Below are 24,660 nucleotides of genomic sequence, written 5' to 3'. Positions count from 1 at the left end.
TCTTTTAAATAGCAGAGAATAACTGTACTTCCAGAAAGCCACATCAATTTTAACAGCATCTGTACAGGTATAGTCTGAAATATAACACTACAAACAGTGTATGTTGTCTGTGCTGTTTGCTGCTGGTTGCAAGGAGGCAAATTGCTGGGAGGCTGAAGCAGATTTTCTTCCCTTGTTTTCCTCCCCAAAAGTTAGGTGCGTCTTATACTTCGGAGCGTCTTATACTCTGAAAAATACGGTATATTTTAGTGAAGCTCATTTCATTTCAGTCAATAGGAGTTCTTGTACAGTCATCTGGTATGTTCGAGTGGCTTGCTACTAAGGGTACAGAGAAGAGCAACAAAGATGGTTAGGGGATTGAAGACTAAAACATATGAAGGATGGTTGCAGGAATTGGGTATGTTTAATGGAAAGAAGGACTAAATGGAATAGAACAGTAAAACGGTGTTGGAAACGACTGTAGGAAGTTTGCACCCACCCCCAAATGAAATATCCTGGGAAATATTGAAAAAGGCAGAATATTATACTTCCTTGGATAAAAAATGGAGAAACAGGTTTTTTAGGCAGGAGGAAACACTCACTCTTAATAGCCCCCACCTTTGTCAATGGGCCATTAAAAGGCCTGAGCCAGTCTATTCTACATAACAAAGATCTCCCCCTTCAGCTCCAGGGTGATGGGATTAAGCCATGAAAGGATTAGCCCTTTACCCATGTCACCACAGGGCACCTGGGAAGAAGCAAGGCTCAACAAAACGTGGGACTCAAAAGGTACACAACCTACAAAGTTAGCTAAGCTACAAAATGCCATTTTAATACAGATTATCCCACAAGTTGTAATCAAAATAATGACTGGAGGGCTCCTTTTCCTTCTGGTGTTTGATTCAACATACATACCTTTCTCTCTTTTATTTGTCCTCACAACCACAATCCTGTCAAGCAGGCGGGCGTGAGAGAGTGACTAGGCCCAATTGGAATAGAATAGAATGTAGAAATAGAATGGAATGGAATGGAATAGAATAGAATGAAATCACGTGAAGTGTTAATACCACTTTATAATAACTTGGGAAGGCCACACTTGGAATACGGCATTCAGTTTTGGTCGCCACGATGTAGAAAATATGTGGAGACTCTAGAAAGAGTGCAGAGAAGAGCAACAAAGAGGATTAGGGGACTGGAGACTAAAACATATGAAGAACGGTTGCAGGAACTGGATATGTCTAGTTTAATAGAAAGAAGGACTAGGGGAGACATGATAGCAGTCTTCCAATATCTCAGGGGTTGCCACAAAGAAGAGGGAGTCAAACTATTCTCCAAGGCACCTGAATATAGAACAAGAAGCAATGGGTGGAAACTAATCAAGGAGAGAAGCAACTTAGAACTGAGGAGAAACTTCCTGACAGAACAATTAATCAGTGGAACAGCTTGCCTCCAGAAGTTGTGAATGCCCCAACACTGTTGGATAGCCATCTGTCTCAAACAGTATAGGGTTTCCTGCCTAGGCAGGGGGTTGGACTAGAAGACCTCCAAGGTCCCTTCCAACTCTGCTATTGTATTATTGTGTATTATTGTATAGTATATAGAGAAGAACAGAATAGAATGTAGAAATGAGATAGAATAGAGTAGAATAAAATAGAATAAAATAGAATAACATAGTTGGAGGTTTTCTAGTCCAATCCCCTGCCTAGGCAGGAAACCCTATACCGTTTCAGACAAATGGCTATCCAACATCTTCTTAAAAACTTCCAGTGTTGGAGCAATCACAACTTCTGGTGACAAGTTGTTCTACTGGTTAATTATTCTAGTTCTCGGGAAATGTCTCCTTAGTTCTAAGTTGCTTCTCTCCTTGATTAGTTTCTATCCATTGCTTCTTGTTCTACTCTCAGGTGCTTTGGAGAATAGTTTGACTCCCTCTTCTGTGTGGCAGCCCCTGAGATATTGGAAGACTGCTATCATGTCTCCCCTAGTCCTTCTTTTAATCAAACTAGACATCCCCAATTCCAGCAACCGTTCTTTATGTTTTACACTCCGGTCCCCTAATCACCTTTGCTGCTCTTCTCTGCACTCTCTCTAGGTTTGACTGTGCTTTTCATTTATTTTTCATTTTTTTATTAAATACCAGTAGTTAATAATTGATGAATTGAATTGAATAGACCAGAATAACAGTTAGAAAGGACTTTGGAGGTCTTCTAGTCCAACCCCCTGCTTAGGCAGGAAACTCTATAGCTTTTCAGACAAATGGCTATCCAATATCTCCTTTAAAACTTCCAGTGTTGGAGCATTTACAACTAAATTACAGCTAAATGAATGTATATGCTAATTGTCAGTCACTATCCAAAGAGACTCTGGTCCACTTAAATAGAATTCTAAATAGAATAGAACAGAACAGAATACATTTTTTATTGGCCAAGTGTGATTGGACACACAAGGAATTTGCCTTTGGTGGAGATGCTCTCAGTGTACATAAGAGAATAAAATACATTGTCAAGAAGAATTGAATTGAATTGAATTCAGAATAGAATAGAATAGAATAGAATTCTTTATTGGCCAAGTGTGATTGGACACACAAGCAATTTGTCTTTGGTGCAGATGCTTTCAGTGTACACGAAAAGACAAGATACATTCATCAAGAATCCTAAGGTACAACACTTCATGATAGTCATAAGGAACAAATAAGCAATCAGGAAGCAAACAATATCAATATAAATCGTAAGATACAAGCAACACATTACGCTCCTGCAGTCTTAAATGGGAGGAGATGGGTGATAGGACCGATGAGAAGACTAATAGTAATGCAGATTAATGCAGTACTTAGCCTTTTTTTTCCTGCACTCCTTAAGCAGAAAGCCCTCTGTACCTGCTCAGAGGCACTGGGGCCAGAGACTTTAAAGCTGTAATAAAACTTTAAACAACAAAATAAAACTCAATAACAAAACCAGAACGCGGCGCCAGCGCCACCTAGCGGCTCCCCTTTTTCTCCAGCTAGAAACCTCGAGGGGGCGTGGCCTCCGCTTCCGGCCGCGCCTCCCTCATGGGCTGCGCTCCTTCCACGAGCGGCGCGTGCGCCGTTTGGCCGGTCCTCCAGCATCCCAGAATGCTGCTGTACCCGGAAGCCGCGCCTCCTCCTTCTCCTCCTCCGCCGCCGCCGCGCCGCCGCCGCCGTGCGGGGGAAGGGAAGCCGGGATGGAGGACGAGGAGCTGGATTTGGCCGACGAGCTGGAAGCCGCCTTGCAGCTGGCGCCGGAGGTGCAGCTGGCCATCGAGCAGGTGAAAAAGGGGGCGAGGGCGTGGCTTCGGAGGGCTTGGGGCGTGGCTTGGTCGAGGGCGGGGCCTGGGTATGCTAATTTAAACCGGTGGGAGAGGGAAGCGTGGAGGGGGGTGACTGAGAGGGGCGAGGGGGGGGGGGAGAAGCCTGCTTGGGGGGGTCCATATTTAAGGGGGGGCTTGTTGGGGGGGCACTCACTCTTTAGGGGAGGGACCCTGGAAGTGACCCTTAATAAGGGGGCAGGGACCACCCCTCCCTAGGATTTGGGGGCTGCTCAGGAGCTTTGGACTCCAGGTCCCAGCAGCCTCAGCCAGATGGAGTTTGGGGTCCCCTTGGAGAAGGGATGATAGGAGTCCAAGGGGAGGCTGGGGTATCCATAGGGGTCCTCCAGAAGGAATAAAATGGGTGGGTGGGTGGGCTTGGATGCCTTTAGCATGACAAAATTGGGGGGGGGAGGGAGGCAGCACCCCAAAAAGCTTAATTGATTGTGTGCCCTCAAGTCATTTTCCACCCCTAGCGAGCAAGGTAGGTATCTCGATCAGAATAGAGCTGGAAGGGACCTTGGAGGTCTTCTAGTCCAGCCCCTTGCTCAAGCAGGAGACCCTATAACAGCCGAAAGCATGCCAGCCCATACCCATAGTGCAATGCGTGCACCAGACACATCCTCTGCCCCGCCCCCTGCACATCCACGCACAACCCCCTCATGTGCTTCATGCGCCCTGCAAATGCACACGCCCCCCCCCCCTATTTTGGGCTTCCAGGTTGCTGCAGGAGTCTTTCCAGGCCCAAAACGGGGGTGGGGTGGAGGGATGTCATGTTGCGCCCCCATGGCCTGTTTGGGGCCTGGAAAGTCTCCTGCACCAACCTGGAAGCCAAAACGGAGCACGAGGAGCGCTGCACAAGGCCCCAAAATGCAATGCATGCGATCCGCTCCCTGCACACATGCCCCCACGGTAGAGGTGGGCTGGGGCGATGGCTGGCATGCCTGCAGAGAGGGCTCTGCATGCCACTTGTGGAACACGTGCCACAGGTTCGCCATCACGGCCCTTCAGCACTTTGGACAAATGGCAATCCAGGAGTGCCCACAACCTCTGGTGGCAAGCAGTTCCACTGGTTAATTGTCCTCACTGTTAAGAGATTTCTCCTGAATTCCAAGTTGCTTCTCTCCTTGACTAGTTTCCACCCATTGTTTTTTGTCCTGCCTTCAGGGGCTTTGGAAAATTGACCCCCTCCTCTTTGGGGCAGCCCCTTAAATACTGGAATGCTGCTATCATGTCTCCCCTAGTCCTTCTTTTCTCTAGACTGGCCCATATTCAAATCCTGCAACCGTTCTTCATATGTTTTAGTCTCCAGGCCTTTGATCATCCTAGTTGCTCTTCTCTGCAGTTTTCCCAAAGTCTCAACATCGTTTTTGTAATATAGTGACCAAAACTGGATATAAATGTTCCAAGTGTGGCCTTATAAAGCCATAGTGATTCTAAACGTGATTTTGATTCTATGCCTCTGTTTATAGGATTGTATTAGCTGATAGACAGGGGGAGAGAGAGGGATGGATGGATGGATGGATGGATGGATGGATGGATGGATGGATGGATGGATGGATGGAAGGAGGGAGGGAGGGATAGATAGTGAGAGAGATGGATGGATGGAGGGAGGGATAGAGAGAGAGAGAGAGAGAGATGGATGGATGGATGGATTGATGGAAGGAGGGAGGGATGGATAGATGGTGAGAGAGAGAGAGATGGATGGATGGATTGATGGAAGGAGGGAGGGATGGATAGATAGAGAGAGATGGATGGATGGATGGATTGATGGAAGGAGGGAGGGATGGATAGAGAGAGAGAGAGAGAGATGGATGGATGGATGGATGGATTTTAATGCCTCCAGGAGGTCGCTTCTCACCTCCATATTCACACTGAAGGCTCGAAATGGGGCGAATGGCTTGAAAATGGGGAGGGAGATATTCCTGCCTCTCCCCCTGTTCTGAAGGTCAGCACCAACTGAGAACAGGATAAGAGAAGAAATCCCCCCTCCCCATTTTCAAGAGGTTTGAAAAACACCCCATTCCAAGCCTTCACATTATCCAGGATTGAAGGCATGCAGGAGGGAGGATTTTGTCTCTTATCCTGTTTTCAGTCCCTAACCTTCAGAAACGGGGAGAGGCAGGAATATCCCCCTCCATATTTTCAAAAGGTTTGCAAAAACGTTCCATTTTGAGCATATTCCAGGATTGCAGGATTGAAGGCTCGGAATGAGGCATTTTTGTGAACGGCTTGAAAATGGGGAGGGGAGATTTTCCTTCCTCTTACCCTCGAACCTTAAGAGTAAGGTTCTACATTTAGGCAACAAAAACAAAATGCACAGGTACAGTATAGGTGGTACCTGGCTCAATAGTAGCAACTGTGAGAGGGATCTTGGAGTCCTAGTGGACAACCATTTAAATAGGAACCAGCCGTGTGCAGCAGCTGCCAAAAAAGCCAACACAGTTCTAGGCTGCATCAACAGAGGGAGAGAATCAAGATCATGTGAAGGGTTAATACCACTTTATAAGGCCTTGGTAAGGCCACACTTGGAATATTTGCATTCAGTTTTGGTCGCCACGATGTAGAAAAGATGTGGAGACTCTGGAAAGAGTGCAGAGAAGAGCAACAAAGAGGATTAGGGGACTGGAGGCTAAAACATATGAAGAACGGTTGCAGGAACTGGGTATGTCTAGTTTAATGAAATAAAGGACTAGGGGAGACAGGATAGCAGTCTTCCAATATCTCAGGGGTTGCCACAAAGAAGAGGGAGTCAAACTATTAGAACAATTAATCAGTGGAACAGAAGTTGCCTCCAGAAGTTGTGAATGCCCCAACACTGGAAGTCTTTAAGAAGATGTTGAATAGCCATTTATCTGAAGTGGTATAGGGTTTCCTGCCTAGGCAGGGGGTTGGACTAGAAGACCTCCAAGGACCCTTCCAACTCTGCTATTGTATTGTATTGTACCCTGTTCTGAAGCTCAGCACAAACTCAACAGGATAAGAGGCAAAATCCCCCCCCTTTTTTTTTCCTGGCAATCGTCCTTTCCTTGGGATCTCAGCGCAGACGCACATCCCCCTCTATCCGAAGCCTTCTCTGCGTCTGTGCAGAACTCCCATGGAAAGGATGGTGTGTATGTTTGTGTGTGTGTGAGGAAGAGATCCTTAACACACACACCCCAAGGAAGCCACATCTCTCCACTAACCTGCTTTCCTGCTCCATTTTCCACTACCACGTGCACGGCAAGGAAAGTAGTTTGTGGGGCTACTTCCAACTTCGCAAGATCTTTTTTTTTTGGCGATATTTTCTGATATTTTTTTTACCATAGGCACACAGTCTACTTTTCTTGTCCTGCATATGGAGCTGGAAAGCAAGTTAGTGAAGGGATGTGGCTGCCTTGGAGGGGGAAGAGCCCCCCGCGAGGCCAGAGCAGCCCAGTCAGCTGTTCTGCGGCCAGCAAGCAGGGCAGGCGAAGGCCAGGATGCAAGGAAAACTTGGGTCATTGTGGCCGCAGGCAAGCAGAGGGTGGGACGGAGAGGGTGGGGCTGGTGGGCTTGCTGCTTCCTGCACCTGAAAAATAATAAGCCCTCCCCCTTTAATAAGCCCACGGCCATATTTCGTGGGTCAAAAAAATATAAGATCCTGTCTTATTTTTGGGGAAACATGATTGATTGATAGATAGATAGATAGATAGATAGATAGATAGATAGATAGATAGATAGATAGATAGATGATAGATAGATAGATAGATGATAGATAGATAGATAGATAGATAGATAGATAGATGATAGATAGATAGATAGATAGATAGATGATAGATAGATAGATAGATGATAGATAGATGATAGATAGATAGATAGATAGATAGATAGATAGATGATAGATAGATAGATAGATAGATAGATAGATAGATAGATAGATAGATAGATGATAGATTAGATAGATAGATAGACAGACAGACAAACAGCGAGGGAGGGAGAAGGAAAAATATAGATAGATAGATAGATAGATAGATAGATAGATAGATAGATAGATAGATAGATGATAGATTAGATAGATAGATAGATAGACAGACAAACAGCGAGGGAGGGAGAAGGAAAAAGATAGATAGATAGATAGATAGATAGATAGATAGATAGATAGATAGATAGATGATAGATAGATAGATAGATGATAGATAGATAGATAGATGATAGATAGATAGATAGATAGATAGATAGATAGGGAGAGATAGACAGACAGAGGGAGGGAGGGAGGGAGGGAGGGAGATAAGGAAAAATATAGATGATAGATAGATAGATAGATAGATAGATAGATAGATAGATGAGAGAGAGAGAGAGAGATTAGATAGATAGATAGATAGATGATAGATAGATAGATAGATAGATAGATAGATAGATAGATAGATAGATAGATAGATATCATAGATTAGATAGATGATAGATAGATAGATAGATAGATAGATAGATAGATAGATAGATAGAGATAGATGATAGATAGATAGATAATAGATAGATGATAGATAGATAGATAGATATTATTATTATTATTATTATTATTATTATTATTATTATTATTATTATTATTATTATTATTATTATTATTATTATTATTTCTTGGATTTCTAAACCAACTATTATCTATTAGATAATAGATAGATAGATAGATAGATAGATAGATAGATAGATAGATAGATAGATAGATAGAAGATAGGTAGGTAGGTAGGTAGATAGATAAAGATGAGAGAGAGAGAACAAAATTTATCTTAGATTCCCTCCCTGATATAAAATCATCAAACCTTTTATATTTTATTTTCAAGTTTATATTCTTCCATCCCAATCTAATTGTCAAAGGTGTTATATTTTCTGCTCCTGTAGTTAATTGCGGAGGAAAATACAGGGATTGCCTTTTCACACAACAGTACAGGTGGCATTTCATTATTGTGATTCTCGAATCCCACGTAATGGTCCCGTTACTTGAATCCACACCGTTCCATTTTCTGGAAAATAGGTAGCGGGTCCAGGAGCTCAAAGGAAATAAGCAAGGAAAATTTGAAATGTAAATGTTGACATGTTTGTCAATGAAATATAACAGTAAACCATTAAAAAAAACGTAGTGACAACTTAAAATTATTTTTAACCAAGTCACAGAGGAGTTATATAAAACAAAACAAAAATCTTTGTATCATCTCTATCAGTCTTAGATAATAAGTGTTTCTCAATCTTGACCACCTGAAAGTATGTGGACTACAATTCCCAGAATTCCCCAGCCAGGCAGGCATGCTGCCTCTTTGTATACTAGTAGCTCGTGCATTATTATCTCCTTCTAGCACGGATGACGTTACTTACTTGGGTCTGCAAGAAAACAATGAAGCTCAGAAAGCACAAAGGCCACCAAATGTATTAGATTTTAACAAACAATACCAGGTAACTACATTAACATCAATCCAAGACACATACAGGAAAGAAAATTACAACATGATAGCAGTGTTCCAATATCTCAGGGGTTGCCACAAAGAAGAGGGAATCAAGGTATTCTCCAAGGCACCTGAGGACAGAACAAGAAGCAATGGGTGGAAACTAATCCAGGAGAGAAGCAACTTAAAACTGAGGAGACACTTCCTGACAGTCAGAACAATTAATCAGTGGAACAGAAGTTGCCTCCAGAAGTTGTGAATGCCCCAACACTGGAAGTCTTTAAGAAGATGTTGGATAGCCATTTGTCTGGAACGGTATAGGGTTTCCTGCCTAGGCAGGGGGTTGGACTAGAAGACCTCCAAGGTCCCTTCCAACTCTGCTATTGTATTGTATTGTATTATTGTACAATATTCGAAATATAATGCTGCTAAGCAGCTTTGATGGCAGAAAGTGTGCAATTTAATGTTGCTTGCAATGGCAGTACTCACCGTTCAGTTGGTAATTTTCCCTTCCTTCCTTGATTCTTAGGTATTTCCCAGCCAAGATCCCCTGGACAGGGCTGATTTTAACGCAGTGGAATATATCAATACGCTTTTTCCAACTGAGCAAGTGAGTTGAATCTACGTCGCTGTATGTGGCTTTGATTTATTTTCATATTCTTTGTCCATGGAGATTCTCCCATCACCCAGGTCATAGTTGTCACAAAGGTGCTTTCTTTCTTTCTTTAAGTTTTTTTATTAAACACACATTAAAACATTGGACACGGTGTAACCGTCCTGGCAATGTCTTTGCCATACATACTAGAGCAGGGGTGTCCAAACTTGGCAACTTTAAGACTTGTGGACTTCAACTCCCAGAATTCCCCAGCCAGCTCTGCTGGCTGGGGAATTCTGGGAGTTGAAGTCCACAAGTCTTAAAGTTCCCAAGTTTGGACACCCCTGTACTAGAGTATAAAGTTAAATATTATAACCACCATGCTTATTTACAATTGGTCTACTCAGTATTTGCAAATATAAGGATATCGTATTTCCATCCATGTTGCTTTGTTCTTGTCTTATACATTTTCACTGTTATAATTTCATAATCTCCATTCTATAAATCTTAGTCATGGCTTATTTTGGGTCTTTCCTTTTTTTTGTTCCAACCATGGATAAAATTTATCCCAGATCTTATCATATTCTGATTCATCTTTGTTCTTCAATTCCCATGTCAGTTTATCCATCTCAGCACAAATCAGAATTGTCCTAATTACTTCCTCTTCTTGTGGAATTTCCCTGTTTTTCGAAGTTTTGGGCGAAGACCACTCTTGCTGCCGTAATAATATGTATTATTAAGTAGATAACCCCCTTGTGTTTATCATTTATGATTCCCCAAATAAATAGTTCTGATTTGAATTCTGTTTCCTCTTCGGTTATCTCTTACCTTTGAATTTTCCGCCAATATTCTTTTATTTTTTGGCACAACCACCACATATGGTAGTATGTGCCTGATTCATAATCACATTTCCAAAAATTTGGAGTGAAAAAGGTCCTTTTTTCAACAGGCAACTGGACTTTCAGGTTTTGCTTTGAAGACATTTTGTTTCTCATCCAAGAAGCTTCTTCAACTCTGAAGGGATGGTGGGGAAGGGAAGGATTTATACTCCTTGCAGATAGCTGGTCATTTGCATCCTTTTAGCAAGTCATTAAGGCTAACATAGGAGAAGAAAACCACCTGGACAAGATTCAGCAGTCCATCTGCACTTAAAAGACAAAGGCCACACTTTTGAAGATAGCAAAAGTCCACATTTGGGACCGAGAGGACCACTGGTTTGGAAGAGGGTTCAAAGAGGCCATCTGTGTCAAAATGGAACAGATTTCTCTCAACAGAGGGCGGGGGGAGATGACACCATCTATCTCCAGTCTACAATACAGTCCTTTCAGCAGTTCCAAGAAGGCTCCGCACCCATTTGCACCACTCAGGTGACCCTGAGGACACAGATAAAACCTCCAAGTGGCCTCAACGACTCTCTAAAAGGACGCAAATGACCAGCTGTCTGCAAGGAGTATAAATCCTCCCCTTCCCCACCATTCAGACAGAACTGAAGAAGCTTCTTGGATGAGAAGCTAAATGTTGTCAAACAAAAAAAACTGAATGCAGTATTCCAAGTGTGGCCTTACCAATACCTTGGTAAGACCACACTTGGAATATGGTATTCAGTTTTGGTCGCCACGATGTAGAGAAGATGTGGAGACTCTAGAAAGAGTGCAGAGAAGAGCAAGAAAGAGGATTAGGGGACTGGAGACTAAAACATATGAGGAACGGTTGCAGGAACTGGGAATGTCTAGTTTAATGAAATGAAGGACTAGGGGAGTACAGGATAGCAGTCTTCCAATATCTCAGGGGTTGCCACAAAGAAGGGGGAGTCAAGCTATTCTCCAAGGCACCCGAGGGTAGAACAAGAAGCAATGGGTGGAAACTAATCAAGGAGAGAAGCAACTTAGAACTGAGGAGAAATTTCCTGACAGTGAGAACAATTAATCAGTGGAACAGAAGTTGCCTCCAGAAGTTGTGAATGCCCCAACACTGGAAGTCTTTCAGAAGATGTTGGATAGCCATTTGTCTGAAACGGTATAAAGTTTCCTGCCTAGGCAGGGGGTTGGACTAGAAGACCTCCAAGGTCCCTTCCAACTCTGCTATTGTATTGTATTGTATTAAAAAGCAGAAAGTCTGGTTGCTTTTATTAGTGCAATTCTGAAGACTGCAAATGAGGCCCATCAGAAAGTGCAAGTAGTCCTTGACTAATTAGTGTTCATTTAGTAGCAATCGCACTTAGACTCACATACCGCCCCATAGTACTTTACAGCAGTGGTCACCAACTGGTGGTCCGCGAGAAATGTTTCGTGGTCCACAGAAAAATTATTTGCATTGTTTATATTGCACTAAATCAGGGGTCTTCAAACTACGGCCCCTGGGCTGGATACGTGCAACGAACGCTTGTGTTGCTGCAGAGAGTCTCCCCCTTCGGGGTCTTTTTGTGTGTGTCGGAGGGGGGCAGAAATTCCGACTTGGGGTCTGCTTCAGCCTCCTGGTGGGGGGCTTTGGGCGAAGGCTGGAGGGAAGCTCCGCTGGTGGCCAAGAGCCGGAGGGCCTCGTTCCAGTGGGACTGCATCCTGGCCTGGAATTGGCTGACCATCTCAGCTTGCTAATCCTCCAGGCGCCGGTACCTGGCCTTGCACTCCCGTAGGTCTTCCCTCTGATTGCAAAGCCTATGCTCCTAGTCCTCAGTGAGGTGCTTCTGCTGAGCCTCCTTCTCGGTCAGATCCAGTTTGAACTGAGCTGTTGTGCCAACTCTTTCTCCTGGTGGCTGCTCAGCTCCAGCAACTGCTTCCTGTTGGGGCCCTAAGGAGCCCGGGCGGGCAGGTGAGGAGGGGCGAGTAGAGGCTGGTAAGGCGCCCCTTGACATGAGTGACATCGAGTTGGCCACACCCACCCAGTCACATGACCACCTAGCCACGTCCCCTATCCAGTCATTAGGCAGATGATATTAGTGGTCCACGGGATTTAAAATTATGAATTTATTGGTCCCTGAAGTCCGAAACGTTGGTGATCCCTGGTCTATAGAGTCAGCATATTGTCCCCAACAATCTGGGTCCTTTTACCGACCTCGGAAGGAGGCCATCTAGTCCAACCCCCTGCTCAGGCAGGAGACCCTACACCATTTCAGACAAATGGCTATCCAACATCTTCTTAAAGGCTTCCAGTGTTGGGGCATTCACAACTTCTGGAGGCAACTTCTGTTCCACTGATTAACTGTTCTAACTGTCAGGAAATTTCTCCTCAGTTCTAGGTTGCTTCTCTCTTTGATTAGTTTCCATCCATTGCACCTTGGACACTTAATCAAGGAGAGAAGCAACCTAGAACTAAGGAGGAATTTCATGACAGTAAGAACAATTAACAACTTTTGGTAAATACGTTTGATGAATGCAGATTTGGGACTCAGTTGACGACACATAATGAAAAGATTAAGTCCTGATTTTTCTCTTACAGTCTTTGGCCAATATTGATGACGTAGTGAACAAAATCAGATTGAAAATAAGGTAAGCAAAGGTTGGTTTGTTTTCCCTTGTAGGGGAGATGGTAACAATTTTTTAGTCCCTTAAAATGGAAGAGCTACACCAGGGATTCTCAATCTTGGCAGCATGCAGATGTGTGGACTTCAATTCCCAGCATTCCCTAGCCAGCTGCTCGCCTGGGGAATTCTGGGATTTGAATTCCAGCCCGCTCAAAACATGGTAGCTGGGGAATTCTGGTAATAGAAATCCACTCACGTTAAAGGATACTGTCTGGGGAATTCTGGGTGTTGAAATCTACCCATCTTCAAGCTTGCTGAGGGGAATTCTGGGAGTTGGAGTTCACCTAACTTAAAACATGCTGTCTGGGGAATTCTGGGAGTGGAAGTCCACTCAGGATATTGGCTGGGGAATTCTGGGAGTTGAAGTCCACCCATGTCAAAGCAGGCTGTCTGGGGAATTCTGAGAGTGGAAGTCCATGCATCTTAAAGCCTGCTGGCTGGGGAATTCTGGGAGTGGAAGTCAGCCATCTTAAAGCAGGCTGGCTGGGGAATTCTGAGAGTGGAAGTCCATGCATCTTAAAGCCTGCTGGCTGGGGAATTCTGGGAGTGGAAGTCCACCCATCTTAAAGCCTGCTGGCTGGGGAATTCTGGGAGTGGAAGTCCACCCATCTTAAAGCCTGCTGGCTGGGGAATTCTGGGAGTGGAAGTCCATCCATCTTAAAGCCTGCTGGCTGGGGAATTCTGGGAGTGGAAGTCCACCCATCTTAAAGCCTGCTGGCTGGGGAATTCTGGGAGTGGAAGTCCACCCATCTTAAAGCCTGCTGGCTGGGGAATTCTGGGAGTGGAAGTCCACCCATCTTAAAGCCTGCTGGCTGGGGAATTCTGGGAGTGGAAGTCCACCCATCTTAAAGCCTGCTGGCTGGGGAATTCTGGGAGTGGAAGTCCACCCATCTTAAAGCCTGCTGGCTGGGGAATTCTGGGAGTGGAAGTCCACCCATTTTAAAGCCTGCTGGCTGGGGAATTCTGGGAGTGGAAGTCCATCCATCTTAAAGCCTGCTGGCTGGGGAATTCTGGGAGTGGAAGTCCACCCATCTTAAAGCCTGCTGGCTGAGGAATTCTGGTGTTGGTCAACACATTTTAAAGTTGACAAACACCGGTTTTGTTGCCTCTGGTGATTTCATCAATGGCTTATGATTATGAAACATCGTCACGACATTATTATTCCAATTTTCCTTTTCTAATTAACTCAAGCGTCTGGAGGTAAACTTCCAGTCATAAAAGTGGATTGCCAAGAACAATATTTATCTGAAAGCTTGAAATGTCTCAGAGTCTTATTAGATCTAAGAATATCTCAGCAATCTCTGTTGTCCAAAAAAATTGATCTGTTGAATTATCTCTAGTCTTTATATATATATATATATTTCCTTTCCAGACGGTTGGATGATAATATTCGGACAGTGGTACGAGCCCAGACCAACGTGGGGCAGGATGGCCGCGAGGTACGCTCTGATATCTGCGTGAAATAAAAGATATAATGATGAATTGTTTCTTTTGATCTACTCCCAGGATGGCGAACCTATGACACGCATGCCACAAGTGGCACGCAAAGCCCTCTGCGGGCACGCTAACTGTCGCCCAGCTCAGCTCCACCGTGCAGACACACACGCCACCTGCCGCCCAGCTGATTTTCGGGTCTCATCTGTGCATGCGCCAGGGTGGAGTATGCGCATGCATTGAGTGGTGTGTGTGTGTGTTTGTCATAGGCCCATTTTTGGGCACAGGAGGCTTCAGGGAGGCCTGCTAAGCCCAAAACGGGGTGCAGGAAGGTGCAGTCCCCCCTATGCCCTGTTTTTGGTGTTAGGAGGCTTCAGGGAGACCTGCTAGGCCGAAAACGGGGCATGAGGGTGGGTGGGTGGGAGGTCGTGTGCATGCATGGTGGGGAATGTGCTCATACACAGGGGTGCAGGCCCCATTGCATTATGGATGTGAGTGTGGGTGCTGGCATGCGCGTGCGCATGCGCATGCAATTTTGCCATGCATGGACAAAAAGTTTAGCCATCACTGATCTACTCTGTCCACAATCCTTAGTCATAGTAAGGCCTTTGGGTATATCTTTCCTGTACATCATCTGAACCAGTGGTGGGTTTCAAAATGTTTTAGAGCCTCTTGTGTAGGTGTGGCCTGCTTTGTGGGAGGGGCTTGCCAGCCATGTGACCGGGTGGGCGTGGCCAACTTGTAAAATGTGGTGAAACTCACTTAACAACACTCTTGCTTAGCAACCAAAATGTTGGCTCAGAAATTCTGGCATTTGAAGCACACAAGTCTTAAAGCTGTCAGGTTACAAGATCCTTGCACCTCTAACCCTAAAGCATGCTGGCTGGGGAATTCTGGGAGTGGAAGTCCTCCCCTCTTAAAGCAGACTGGCTGGGGAATTCTGGGAGTGGAAGTCCTCCCCTCTTAAAGCAGACTGGCTGGGGAATTCTGGGAGTGGAAGGCCACCCCTCTTAAAGCAGACTGGCTGGGGAATTCTGGGAGTGGAAGTCCACCCTCTTAAAGCATGGCTGGAGGGGGAATTCTGGGAGTGGAAGTCCACCCTCTTAAACCATGCTGGCTGGGGAATTCTGGGAGTGGAAGTCCTCCCCTCTTAAAGCAGACTGGCTGGGGAATTCTGGGAGTGGAAGGCCACCCCTCTTAAAGCAGGCTGGCTGGGGAATTCTGGGAATGGAAGACAACCCATCTTAAAGCAGGCTGGCTGGGGAATTCTGGGAGTGGAAGTCTATAAGTCATAAAAGGGCCCAGGTTCCCCACTCCTGTGATAAAGGAAGAATGCAGAGATGCAAACCCCCCACCCCCAATTCCCGTTCCATGACTCAGGAAATTACTTGCATGGCCCATCCAGGCCTGGCCACGTCGAATTCTAGGTAGCCATCAAAGAGGATGAGCTGCTCATGCGGATTCAATGGGATCCTCAGTGTTCAATATGTTTCTCTCCCACCCCCACCCCCACCCCCCCTGTCTTTCTCCAGGCTCTTGAGGAGGCCCAGAAAGCCATCCAGCAGCTCTTTGGCAAGATTAAAGACATTAAGGATAAAGCAGAAAAATCAGAGCAGATGGTGAGTGCTTTATTGTTTCTCCTTGATATACTTACCGATTGATAACCATTGGCTGCTGTATGAATGTTGTTTGTAGAGTTGAAAGTTGAGACTGTATTTTATTCTACTGTGCTGAAAAAAGTTGGAAGTTAGTGCTTTTTTTCTTCTTTTTTCTCCTTGTCTCACATCTCTTTCCCTCTTTGTCCATTTCCTTGCTATCTTTGTTTTCTTTTGTATTTTGTATCTTAAGATAATACAATAATGCAATAATACAATAGTAGAGTTGGAAGGGACCTTGGAGGTCTTCTAGTCCAACCCCCTGCCTAGGCAGGAAACCCTATACTGTTTCAGACAAATGGCTATCCAGCATCTTCTTAAAGACTTCCAGTGTTGGGGCATTCACAACTTCTGGAGGCAACTTCTGTTCCACTGATGAATAGTTCTAACTGTCAGGAAGTTTCTCCTCAGTTCTAGGTTTCTTCTCTCCTTGATTAGTTTCCACCCATTGCTTCTTGTTCTACCCTCAGGTGCCTTGGAGAATAGTTTGACTCCCTCTTCTTTGTGGCAACCCCTGAGATATTGGAACAATGCTATCATGTCTCCCCTAGTCTTTCTTTCTCTTAAGCTAAACATACCCAGTTCCCGCAACCGTTCTTCATATGTTTTAGCCTCCAGTCCCCTAATCATCTTTGTTGCTCTTCTCTGCACTCTTTCTAGAGTCTCCACATCTTTTTTACATCGTGGCGACCAGAACTGAATGGAGTATTCCAAGTGTGGCCTCACCAAGGCCTTGTAAAATGGTATTAACCCTTCATGTGATCTTGATTCTATCCCTCTGAGACGCAGGGAGGAAGGGAAGGAAGGAAAGGAAGGAAGGAGAGAAAGAAGGAAGGGAGAATGGTGAGAAGGAAGGAGGGATAGGGGAAGGAAGGATAGGAGAATGGAAGGAGGGAGGGAGGAAGGAAAAAAGGAAAGGAGGAAGGGATAGGAGAAGGGAGGAAGAGAAAACTGAGAGAGGCAAGCAGGGAGAGAGGGAGGGAGGGGAAGGAAGGAAGAGAGGAAGGAAGGAAGAGAAAAAGGAAAAGGGAAGAAGGAAAGAATGAGATGAGAGAAAGGACGGGAGAATGATGAAAAGAGGAGGAAAGGGAAGGATGGAGGGATAGGAGACGGAAGGAAGGGATAGGAGAAGGAAGGAAGGAGAAAAGGGAAGGATGAAGGGATAAAGAGAAGAAAGGAAAATTGAGAGAGGCAGGGAGGGAATGAAGGGAGAGGGAAGGATAGAACAAGGAATGAAGGGAGAGGGAATTGGGGAAAGGAAAAGGAAGGAAAGAAGGAAGGAAGAGATGATTCGCACCCTGATCAGTGTCTCTTCGCACTTCTATCATCGGGCAGCGGACTTCGAAGCGTAGCCAGCTGAACAAATCGCTTTAAAAATAAATAAATTTAATAGAGGAATGCCGTTGATATAGTTTACTTGGACTTCAGTAAGGCTTTTGATAAGGTAGACCATAACCTACTACTAGATAAAGTAGAAGAATGTGGGTTAGACAGCATCACCACCAGATGGATTCGTAACTGGCTGACCAACCGCACTCAACGTGTAGTCCTCAATGGAACTGCATCTACATGGAGGGAAGTATGCAGTGGAGTACCCCAAGGCTCTGTTTTAGGCCCAGTACTCTTCAACATCTTCATCAATGATTTGGATGAGGGAATAAATGGGGAACTCATCAAATTTGCAGATGATACCAAGCTGGCAGGAATAGCCAACACTCCAGAAGATAGGCTTAAGATACAGAAGGATCTTGACAAACTTGAACATTGGGCACTATCTAATAAAATGAAATTCAATGGTGAAAAGAGTAAGGTTCTACATTTAGGCAACAAAAACGGAATGCACAGGTACAGTATAGGTGATACCTTACTCAGTAGTAGTAACTGTGAAAGGGATCTTGGAGTCCTTTTTTTTTTTTTTTTTTTTTTTTCCAAGAAGTTTTATTGGTTTTTTTAAAAACATTTATGCGGAAAAGGGTAAGTGGAATAGTTACAAATTTTGGCAGTTGCAAGTATGGCAGACGCCCCCTCCCTCCAGACTCCTAGGTTACATCAAAATATCAAACCTTATTACATAGTCATAAAAAAAATCAGCATATTAATTCTAGAAAAAATACTTTTCAATCAGTTTATATAATTATAATATATAGTCTAGTTGTAAATTCATTAATACTTTCGGTCTGTTTATAACATTGTGGTTTTCTTATTTATTTTTGTGATCTGAGCTTTCTTGGTGTTGCCCCTTCACCCCCCGCTGGCAGAGCTCCGGCCCCTCCCGTGTCCTGCATAACCGTTGTAGTGTCATCTGTTTTTTCTAGGTTCGCTTTGTTTTTTTCCATAAAGGCCTGTGCCTCTATGGGTGTGTTGATTCTGATTCTTGTCTCCTCCCAGAATATCAGCATACCTTCAGGCATCAACCATCTAAACCACACCCCCTTCTGGTATAATTTATTCGCCAATTGCGAATAGCTTTTCCTTTTTTCCCTAATTTTTTTGGGAATCTGCTTTAGAATGGTTATCTCCCTATCGTGGTATGTCAGTGTTTGCCCCCTTTGTACACCCAGAATTTCATCTCTTGTGGTTTTCCTAAGAAATTTAATATGAACCTCCCTGGGTACATTATGTGTTCTGGCATATGCTGAATTCACTCTATAAGCTAGATCTATCTCCCATTCCATCTGCTGTTTATCTTTGTGTATGTATTCAGCTAAAATGTTAGTCATAATGTCCCTTATATTTTCCCCATCTGCTTCTATTACATTTTGAAATCTAAGATAAAAGGACATTCTTTCAAACTCTGCTTTCATTTGTTGGATGTCAAGTTCTTTGTTCCCCTTCTGTAAGGCCTCTACCCCCCCCCTCGCCTCCGCCACCCCACCCTCCACAAGGTCCAGTCTCTGTGAGTTCTTAAAGATTTGGGCTTGATTCTGTTTAATTTCATCTTTCATTTCCCTTAACTGTTTCTTAATTTCCTCCTGGCCTTGTAAAATTTGTTGAAGCATTTGTTGGAAGTCTATCTCTGTAGTCTTGGGTTGCATCAGTTCTGATATCTTTGACTGTGTAGCTGGACTAGACGTTGCAGACGTTGGAGCAGAAGTAGCAAAGCCAGGCTTTCCAGGAGGTGGTCTTTTTGGAGACATGGTTTATGAAGCAAGGAGATCAGTCAAAGTAGAGACTGGGCAGCTGGAGAGGTAGAGCAGGCAGGCGAATTCAGAAGGCAGAGGATCCAAACAGATGGGGATTTCTTTAGTCACTCTAGCAGTAGATGAAAGTTTTTTTCTCCAAAGAGTTCAGAAAGTAGCAATCCACAAGAAATTCCTCTGGGTGACTCGGAGACAAAGACCGGAAGCCTGAATTTTAAAGGTGGAGTCAGGTTTCACAATTCATGAAGACAACGGAAGTGTGCCATCTTGCCCTGCCAGCTTTGGGCTCAGAGGCATAGTAAAATTTTTAAAAGTTCAAAAAGTTCTCAGTTCATCCATTAGTTCTGGAGCTAGGTCGAATGAAAATCACTTTTATAGGGGTGAGGCATCATTAGTTGGCTCTCCCCCCTCCTCCTCTCTGGGGATGGAAGGAAAGTCTTTTCAAGCCGCTTGTCCAAGGGAGGGGGGGAAATCCCCCTCCCTCTAGCCGCACCTCTAGCAGGGATCCGAAAGTTTAACTTTTTAAAAGTGCTGAAAAGTTCATCAATTCAAAAGCGAAGGAATGCAGAAAGGAAGCCTCTCACCATACTGCCGCTGCTTCGTTCGGAAGTGTGTTCTCCGATCGGCATGGGGCGAGACGCGTGCGCACGCACGTCCTCCAAAACTGCTCCCCGATGCCTAGAACGAAGCGGAGGAGCCCCCGCCAGCCGCCGCCGACGCCAGGACCCTCCGCGAGCCGTTCCTTCGGCAAGACGCCCCTCCAAGGCGTCTTGTGCCCCCCCAGAAGCGGGGGAAGCCCACCGGGAGAGCTGGAGCAGGCAGCGATCTGCCTGTCGCCGTAGCCGCCGGAACCGGAAGTCGTCGGATCTTGGAGTCCTAGTGGACAACCATTTAAATATGAGCCAGCAGTGTGCAGCAGCTGCCAAAAAAGCCAACACAGTTCTAGGCTGCATCAACAGAGGGAGAGAATCAAGATCACGTGAAGGGTTAATACCACTTTATAAGACCTTGGTAAGGCCACACTTGGAATACTGCATTCAGTTCTGGTCGCCACGATGTAAAAAAGATGTGGAGACTCTAGAAAGAGTGCAGAGAAGAGCAACAAAGATGATTAGGGGACTGGAGACTAAAACATATGAAGAACGGTTGCAGGAACTGGGTATGTTTAGCTTAAGAGAAAGAAGGACTAGGGGAGACATGATAGCATTATTCCAATATCTCAGGGGTTGTCCCAAAGAAGAGGGAGTCAAACTATTCTCCAAAGCACCTGAGGGTAGAACAAGAAGCAATGGGTGGAAACTAATCAAGGAGAGAAGCAACTTAGAACTGAGGAGAAATTTCCTGACAGTGAGAACAATTAATCAGTGGAACAGCTTGCCTCCAGAAGTTGTGAATGCCCCAACACTGGAAGTCTTTAAGAAGATGTTGGATAGCTATTTGTCTGAAACGGTATAGGGTTTCCTGCCTAGGCAGGGGGTTGGACTAGAAGACCTCCAAGGTCCCTTCCAACTCTACTATTGTATTGTATTGTATTGTATTATAATAAATAAAGCTTTCAGATTCGGGTTTTCCCAGATGTGCCAACATGGCTCTCTTCATCAGTTGGGATTTTGAGGAATCCTTTGCCTCGGACTCTGATTTAATTCTGGATGCTATCTGGAACCCTGACATCTCTTTCATTTCGCCAAAGCCCCCAGTTAGAATGGAGGCTCTTCTTATCTATTGAACCCTTTGCAAAATACCTGTGCTTCCCTCTTCTGATAGGTTAAAGAGATCACCCGGGACATCAAGCAGCTGGACCACGCCAAGCGCCACCTGACCACCTCCATCACAACGCTGAACCACCTCCACATATTAGCCGGGGGAGTGGACTCCCTGGAGTAAGTTGTTCTGGGATCCGTCGTAACTTTTCAGGGGGGCGGGGGGCGGCAAAGTGATTCGTCGTAAGTCGAGGACTCCCTGTATAATAATCTTGCTGCATGCACACACAAAAATTGTCCGCAAGACCATTTGTAGTAGTTCTGTCCAGTATCCCAGCAAAGAAAACCCCCAGTTTCAATGGAATATTATATAGGTCAGTGATAGAGAACCTTTTTGGCACCAAGTGCGCAAACTGGAGCACATGTGCCCTGTGCCGGAGTGCTGGAAATCCAAAGACCAGCTGGCTGGCGCATGCATGCTTGTTTTTTGGCCATTTTCAGGCTGTTTTGGGGGGGATTTTTGGACCGTTTCAGGCTGTTTTCTGGGCTGTTTTTGGAGTGTTTTTGGGGTCAAAATGGCCTGAAAAATGACCCCAAAACCAGCCCCCCCAAACGGCCTGAAACAGTCCAAAAATGGCCCCAAAATCCAGCCTGGAAAGCGGCCCAAAAAACCGCCTGTTTTCTGACCATTTTTCAGGCCGTTTTTCAGCGCTCTGGCGACCGCGATAACCAGCTGACAACAGCACGCATGCCCATAGAGAGGGCTCTGCGTGCCACAGGTTCGCCATCACGGGTCAGGTAGTCCTCCATTTACAACAGTTCGTTTAGTGACCGTTCAAAGTTACCACGGCACTGAAAACAGGGAGCTGTGACACTTACGACCTTTGCAGTGTCCCCAAGCTCAGGTGATTTACATGCAAATGCTTGACAACTGAGTCACATTTCTGACTCTTGCAGTGTCCCGTAGTCACGTGATCCTCTTTTGTGACCTTCTGGCCAGTAAAGGCCAATAGGGGAAGCCGGATTCACTTAACAACCATGATACTAACTTAAGAAATGCAGTGATTCTCTTAACGAACATGGCAAGGAAAGTTGTAAAATAGGGCAAAACCGATTTAATGTAGCAACTAGTAAGGTTCAACATTTAGGCAACAAAAAAGAAATGCACAGGTACAGTACTATAGATGATACCTTGCCCAACAGTAGTAACTGTGAGAGGGATCTTGGAGTCTTAGTGGACAACCATTTAAATAGGAGCCAGCCGTGTGCAGCAGCTGCCAAAAAGGCCAACACAGTTCTAGGCTGCATCAACAGAGGGAGAGAATCAAGGTAAAGTGTTAATACCACTTTATAAGGCCTTGGTAAGGCCACACTTGGAATACGGCATTCAGTTTTGGTCACCACGATGTAGAAAAGATGTGGAGACTCTAGAAAGAGTGCAGAGAAGAGCAAGAAAGATGATTAGGGGACTGGAGACTAAAACATACGAAGAACGGTTGCAGGAACTGGGTATGTTTAGCTTAAGAGAAAGAAGGACTAGGGGAGACATGATAGCAGTCTTCCAATATCTCAGGGGTTGCCACAAAGAAGAGGGAGTCAAGCTATTCTCCAAGGCACCTGAGGGTAGAACAAGAAGCATTAGGTGGAAACTAATCAAGGAGAGAAGCAACTTAGAACCGAGGAGAAATTTCCTGACAGTGAGAACAATTCACCAGTGGAACTACTTGCCACCAGAAGTTGTGAATGCTCCAAGACTGGAAGTTTTTAAGAAGAGGTTGGATAACCGCTTGTCTGAAGTGGTGTAGGGTTTCCTTCCTAGGCAGGGGGTTGGACTAGAAGACCTCCAAGGTCCCTTCCAACTCTGCTATTGTATTGTAACATAAATTCTGGGCTCAGTTGTGATCGTAAGTCGAGGACCACTTGTACTTCAAAATTCTTTATATCCCTGTGTATACAGGTGGTCCTCGACTTACAACCTCTCAAAGCTACCAAGGCACTGAAAAAAGTGACCTGTGACCGTTTTTCGCACTTACGACCATCCCCATGGTCAGAACAGGTTGTCAGTGATTTTGCCTCTTGTGGGGAAAATCATTGGCACCAGCTTTCCTTCCTTTTCTGCCACCCCAGGGCGATGACCAGGAGAAGACAGTACGGAGAGCTTGCTAACCTCCTACAAGGCGTTGTCAATGTGCTGGAGCATTTCAACAAATACATGGGGATCCCGCAGATCCGTCAGCTTTCCGAAAGGTATGTACGGTCACCCAGGTGCAGTCAGGGGAGCAAGGTGGACTCTCGGTACGGTGCACGGGCTGAATTTTATGGTGGTCTCCTTACTGCTCTTGGGGCTTGGTTGTTTTCTTTCTTCTCCTCCTCCTTTTCTTCCTCCCTTCTCAATCCACAAGCTCCACTCCTTTCCAGACTTGATGACATTACCTAGTTGGGTCATGAAACGTCTGCAAGAAAAAAAGCAAGCTTGGGGAGCGTCAAGGATCTCTCACGCCTCCTCTTTCTTCTCCTTCTCTTCCTCCTCCTCTTCCCTTTTCATTCCACAAACTCCACTCCTTTCCAGACTTGATGACGTTACCTAGTTGGGTATTGAAATGTCTGCAAGAAAACAACCCAACTCAGAGAACACCAAAGAGCCCACAGTCCTCCTCTTTCCATTTCTTTCTTTCTTTCCTTCCTTCCTCCTCCTCCTCCTTTTCTTCCTCCCCCCCTTCCCTTTCATTCCACAAACTCCACTCCTTTCCAGACTTGATGACGTTACCTAGTTGGGTACTGACAACTCAGAGAGCACCAAGGACCCCACAATCCTCCCCCCCCCTCCTTTTCCTCTTTCTTTCTTTCTTTCTTTCTTTCTTTCTTTCTTTCTTTCTTTCTTTCTTTCTCTTCTTTCTTCCTTCCTTCCTTCCTTCCTTTCTTTCTTTCCTTCCTTCCTTCCTTCCCCCTCCTCCTCCTCCTCTTTTTCCTCTTCCTCCTCCTCCCCTTCTCTTTCATTCCACAAATTCCACTCCCTTCCAGCCTTGATGACGTTGCCTAGTTGGGTCATGAAACGTCTGGAAGTAAACAAGCAAGCTCGGGGAGCACCAAGGACCCCACAGTCCTCCTCTTTAGGTCTAAAGTTCTCTGCTTGAGCTTTCTTCAAGGATTCGTCGAGACCTAGTATTGGTATCTGTAGAGCATGGTGCATGGTGGTATCTGCTCATGGTTATGGGTTGGAAGGGGAATTGGAAGAAGTTACGGAGGACAGATCTACGAAGGGCCGCGTCTTTGAAGTGTTGGGGTTGTTACCTGACTCAGGAACATCAACTCTTAAAAAGGGAGCAGTGGTGACGGGGAGTATGTGTATATCTCAACCACGGGACTCTCCCAAGAGCATCTGGTGACAATAGACCAAGATAGACCTTGGCAGCGCTGTCCCGACATGCTTTCATAAAGAGAATTATCAAAAGGGTGGAGAAAGGCAGGGAGCTATGTTAATGGTATTTAATTAACCGACTTAAATTTCAGTGGAGTTAAATTTAGTGTTTGTCTCAGCGCCAGTAAAAATTTTTTTAGTATAACAGGACAAAAAACAGCACCTCTTAGTCTAACAGCCAGCTTCTTTAGTTTCTTTTACCCATACAGGTAGTCCTCGACTTACGGCCATTCGTTGAGCGACCGTTCGAAGTTATGATGGCGTTGAAAAAGTTGACTTCCAATTCTCACCCTTACGACCCCGGAACACTGCAAGCGTCGTAAATGTGAATCAGGTATCAAGCATCCGAATGTAAATCCGGTGACCATGGGGATGCTGCAACGGTCATAAGTGTGAAAAATGGTCATAAGTCACTTTTTTCAGTGCTGTTGTAACTTCAAACGGTCACTAACTGAACTGTTGTGAGTCGGGGACTACCTGTGTACACCAAACTAAATAG

General features: G+C 45.1%; 1 protein-coding gene across 2 annotated transcripts in view; it reads left to right on the top strand.

The window, feature by feature from the left end:
- Positions 1-3,121: 3,121 nt before the first annotated feature.
- Positions 3,122-24,660, top strand: part of VPS53 (VPS53 subunit of GARP complex) — a 68,314-nt gene continuing 46,775 nt past the window's right edge. The window contains exons 1-7 of one of the 2 annotated variants that reach the window (XM_081945405.1): positions 3,122-3,264; positions 9,229-9,309; positions 12,730-12,779; positions 14,187-14,253; positions 15,781-15,867; positions 20,808-20,923; positions 22,871-22,990. In XM_081945405.1, the coding sequence (XP_081801531.1) occupies positions 3,181-3,264; positions 9,229-9,309; positions 12,730-12,779; positions 14,187-14,253; positions 15,781-15,867; positions 20,808-20,923; positions 22,871-22,990 (605 nt within the window). In that variant the 5' untranslated portion in view covers positions 3,122-3,180. The remainder of the gene's footprint in view (positions 3,265-9,228; positions 9,310-12,729; positions 12,780-14,186; positions 14,254-15,780; positions 15,868-20,807; positions 20,924-22,870; positions 22,991-24,660) is intronic. The other variant, XM_081945404.1, reaches the window with a different exon arrangement.

Source organism: Natrix helvetica, assembly GCF_964273705.1.
Source record: "Natrix helvetica genome assembly, chromosome: 2".
Taxonomy (NCBI): Eukaryota; Metazoa; Chordata; class Lepidosauria; order Squamata; family Natricidae; genus Natrix; species Natrix helvetica.
This window is presented reverse-complemented; position numbering and strand designations above follow the sequence as displayed.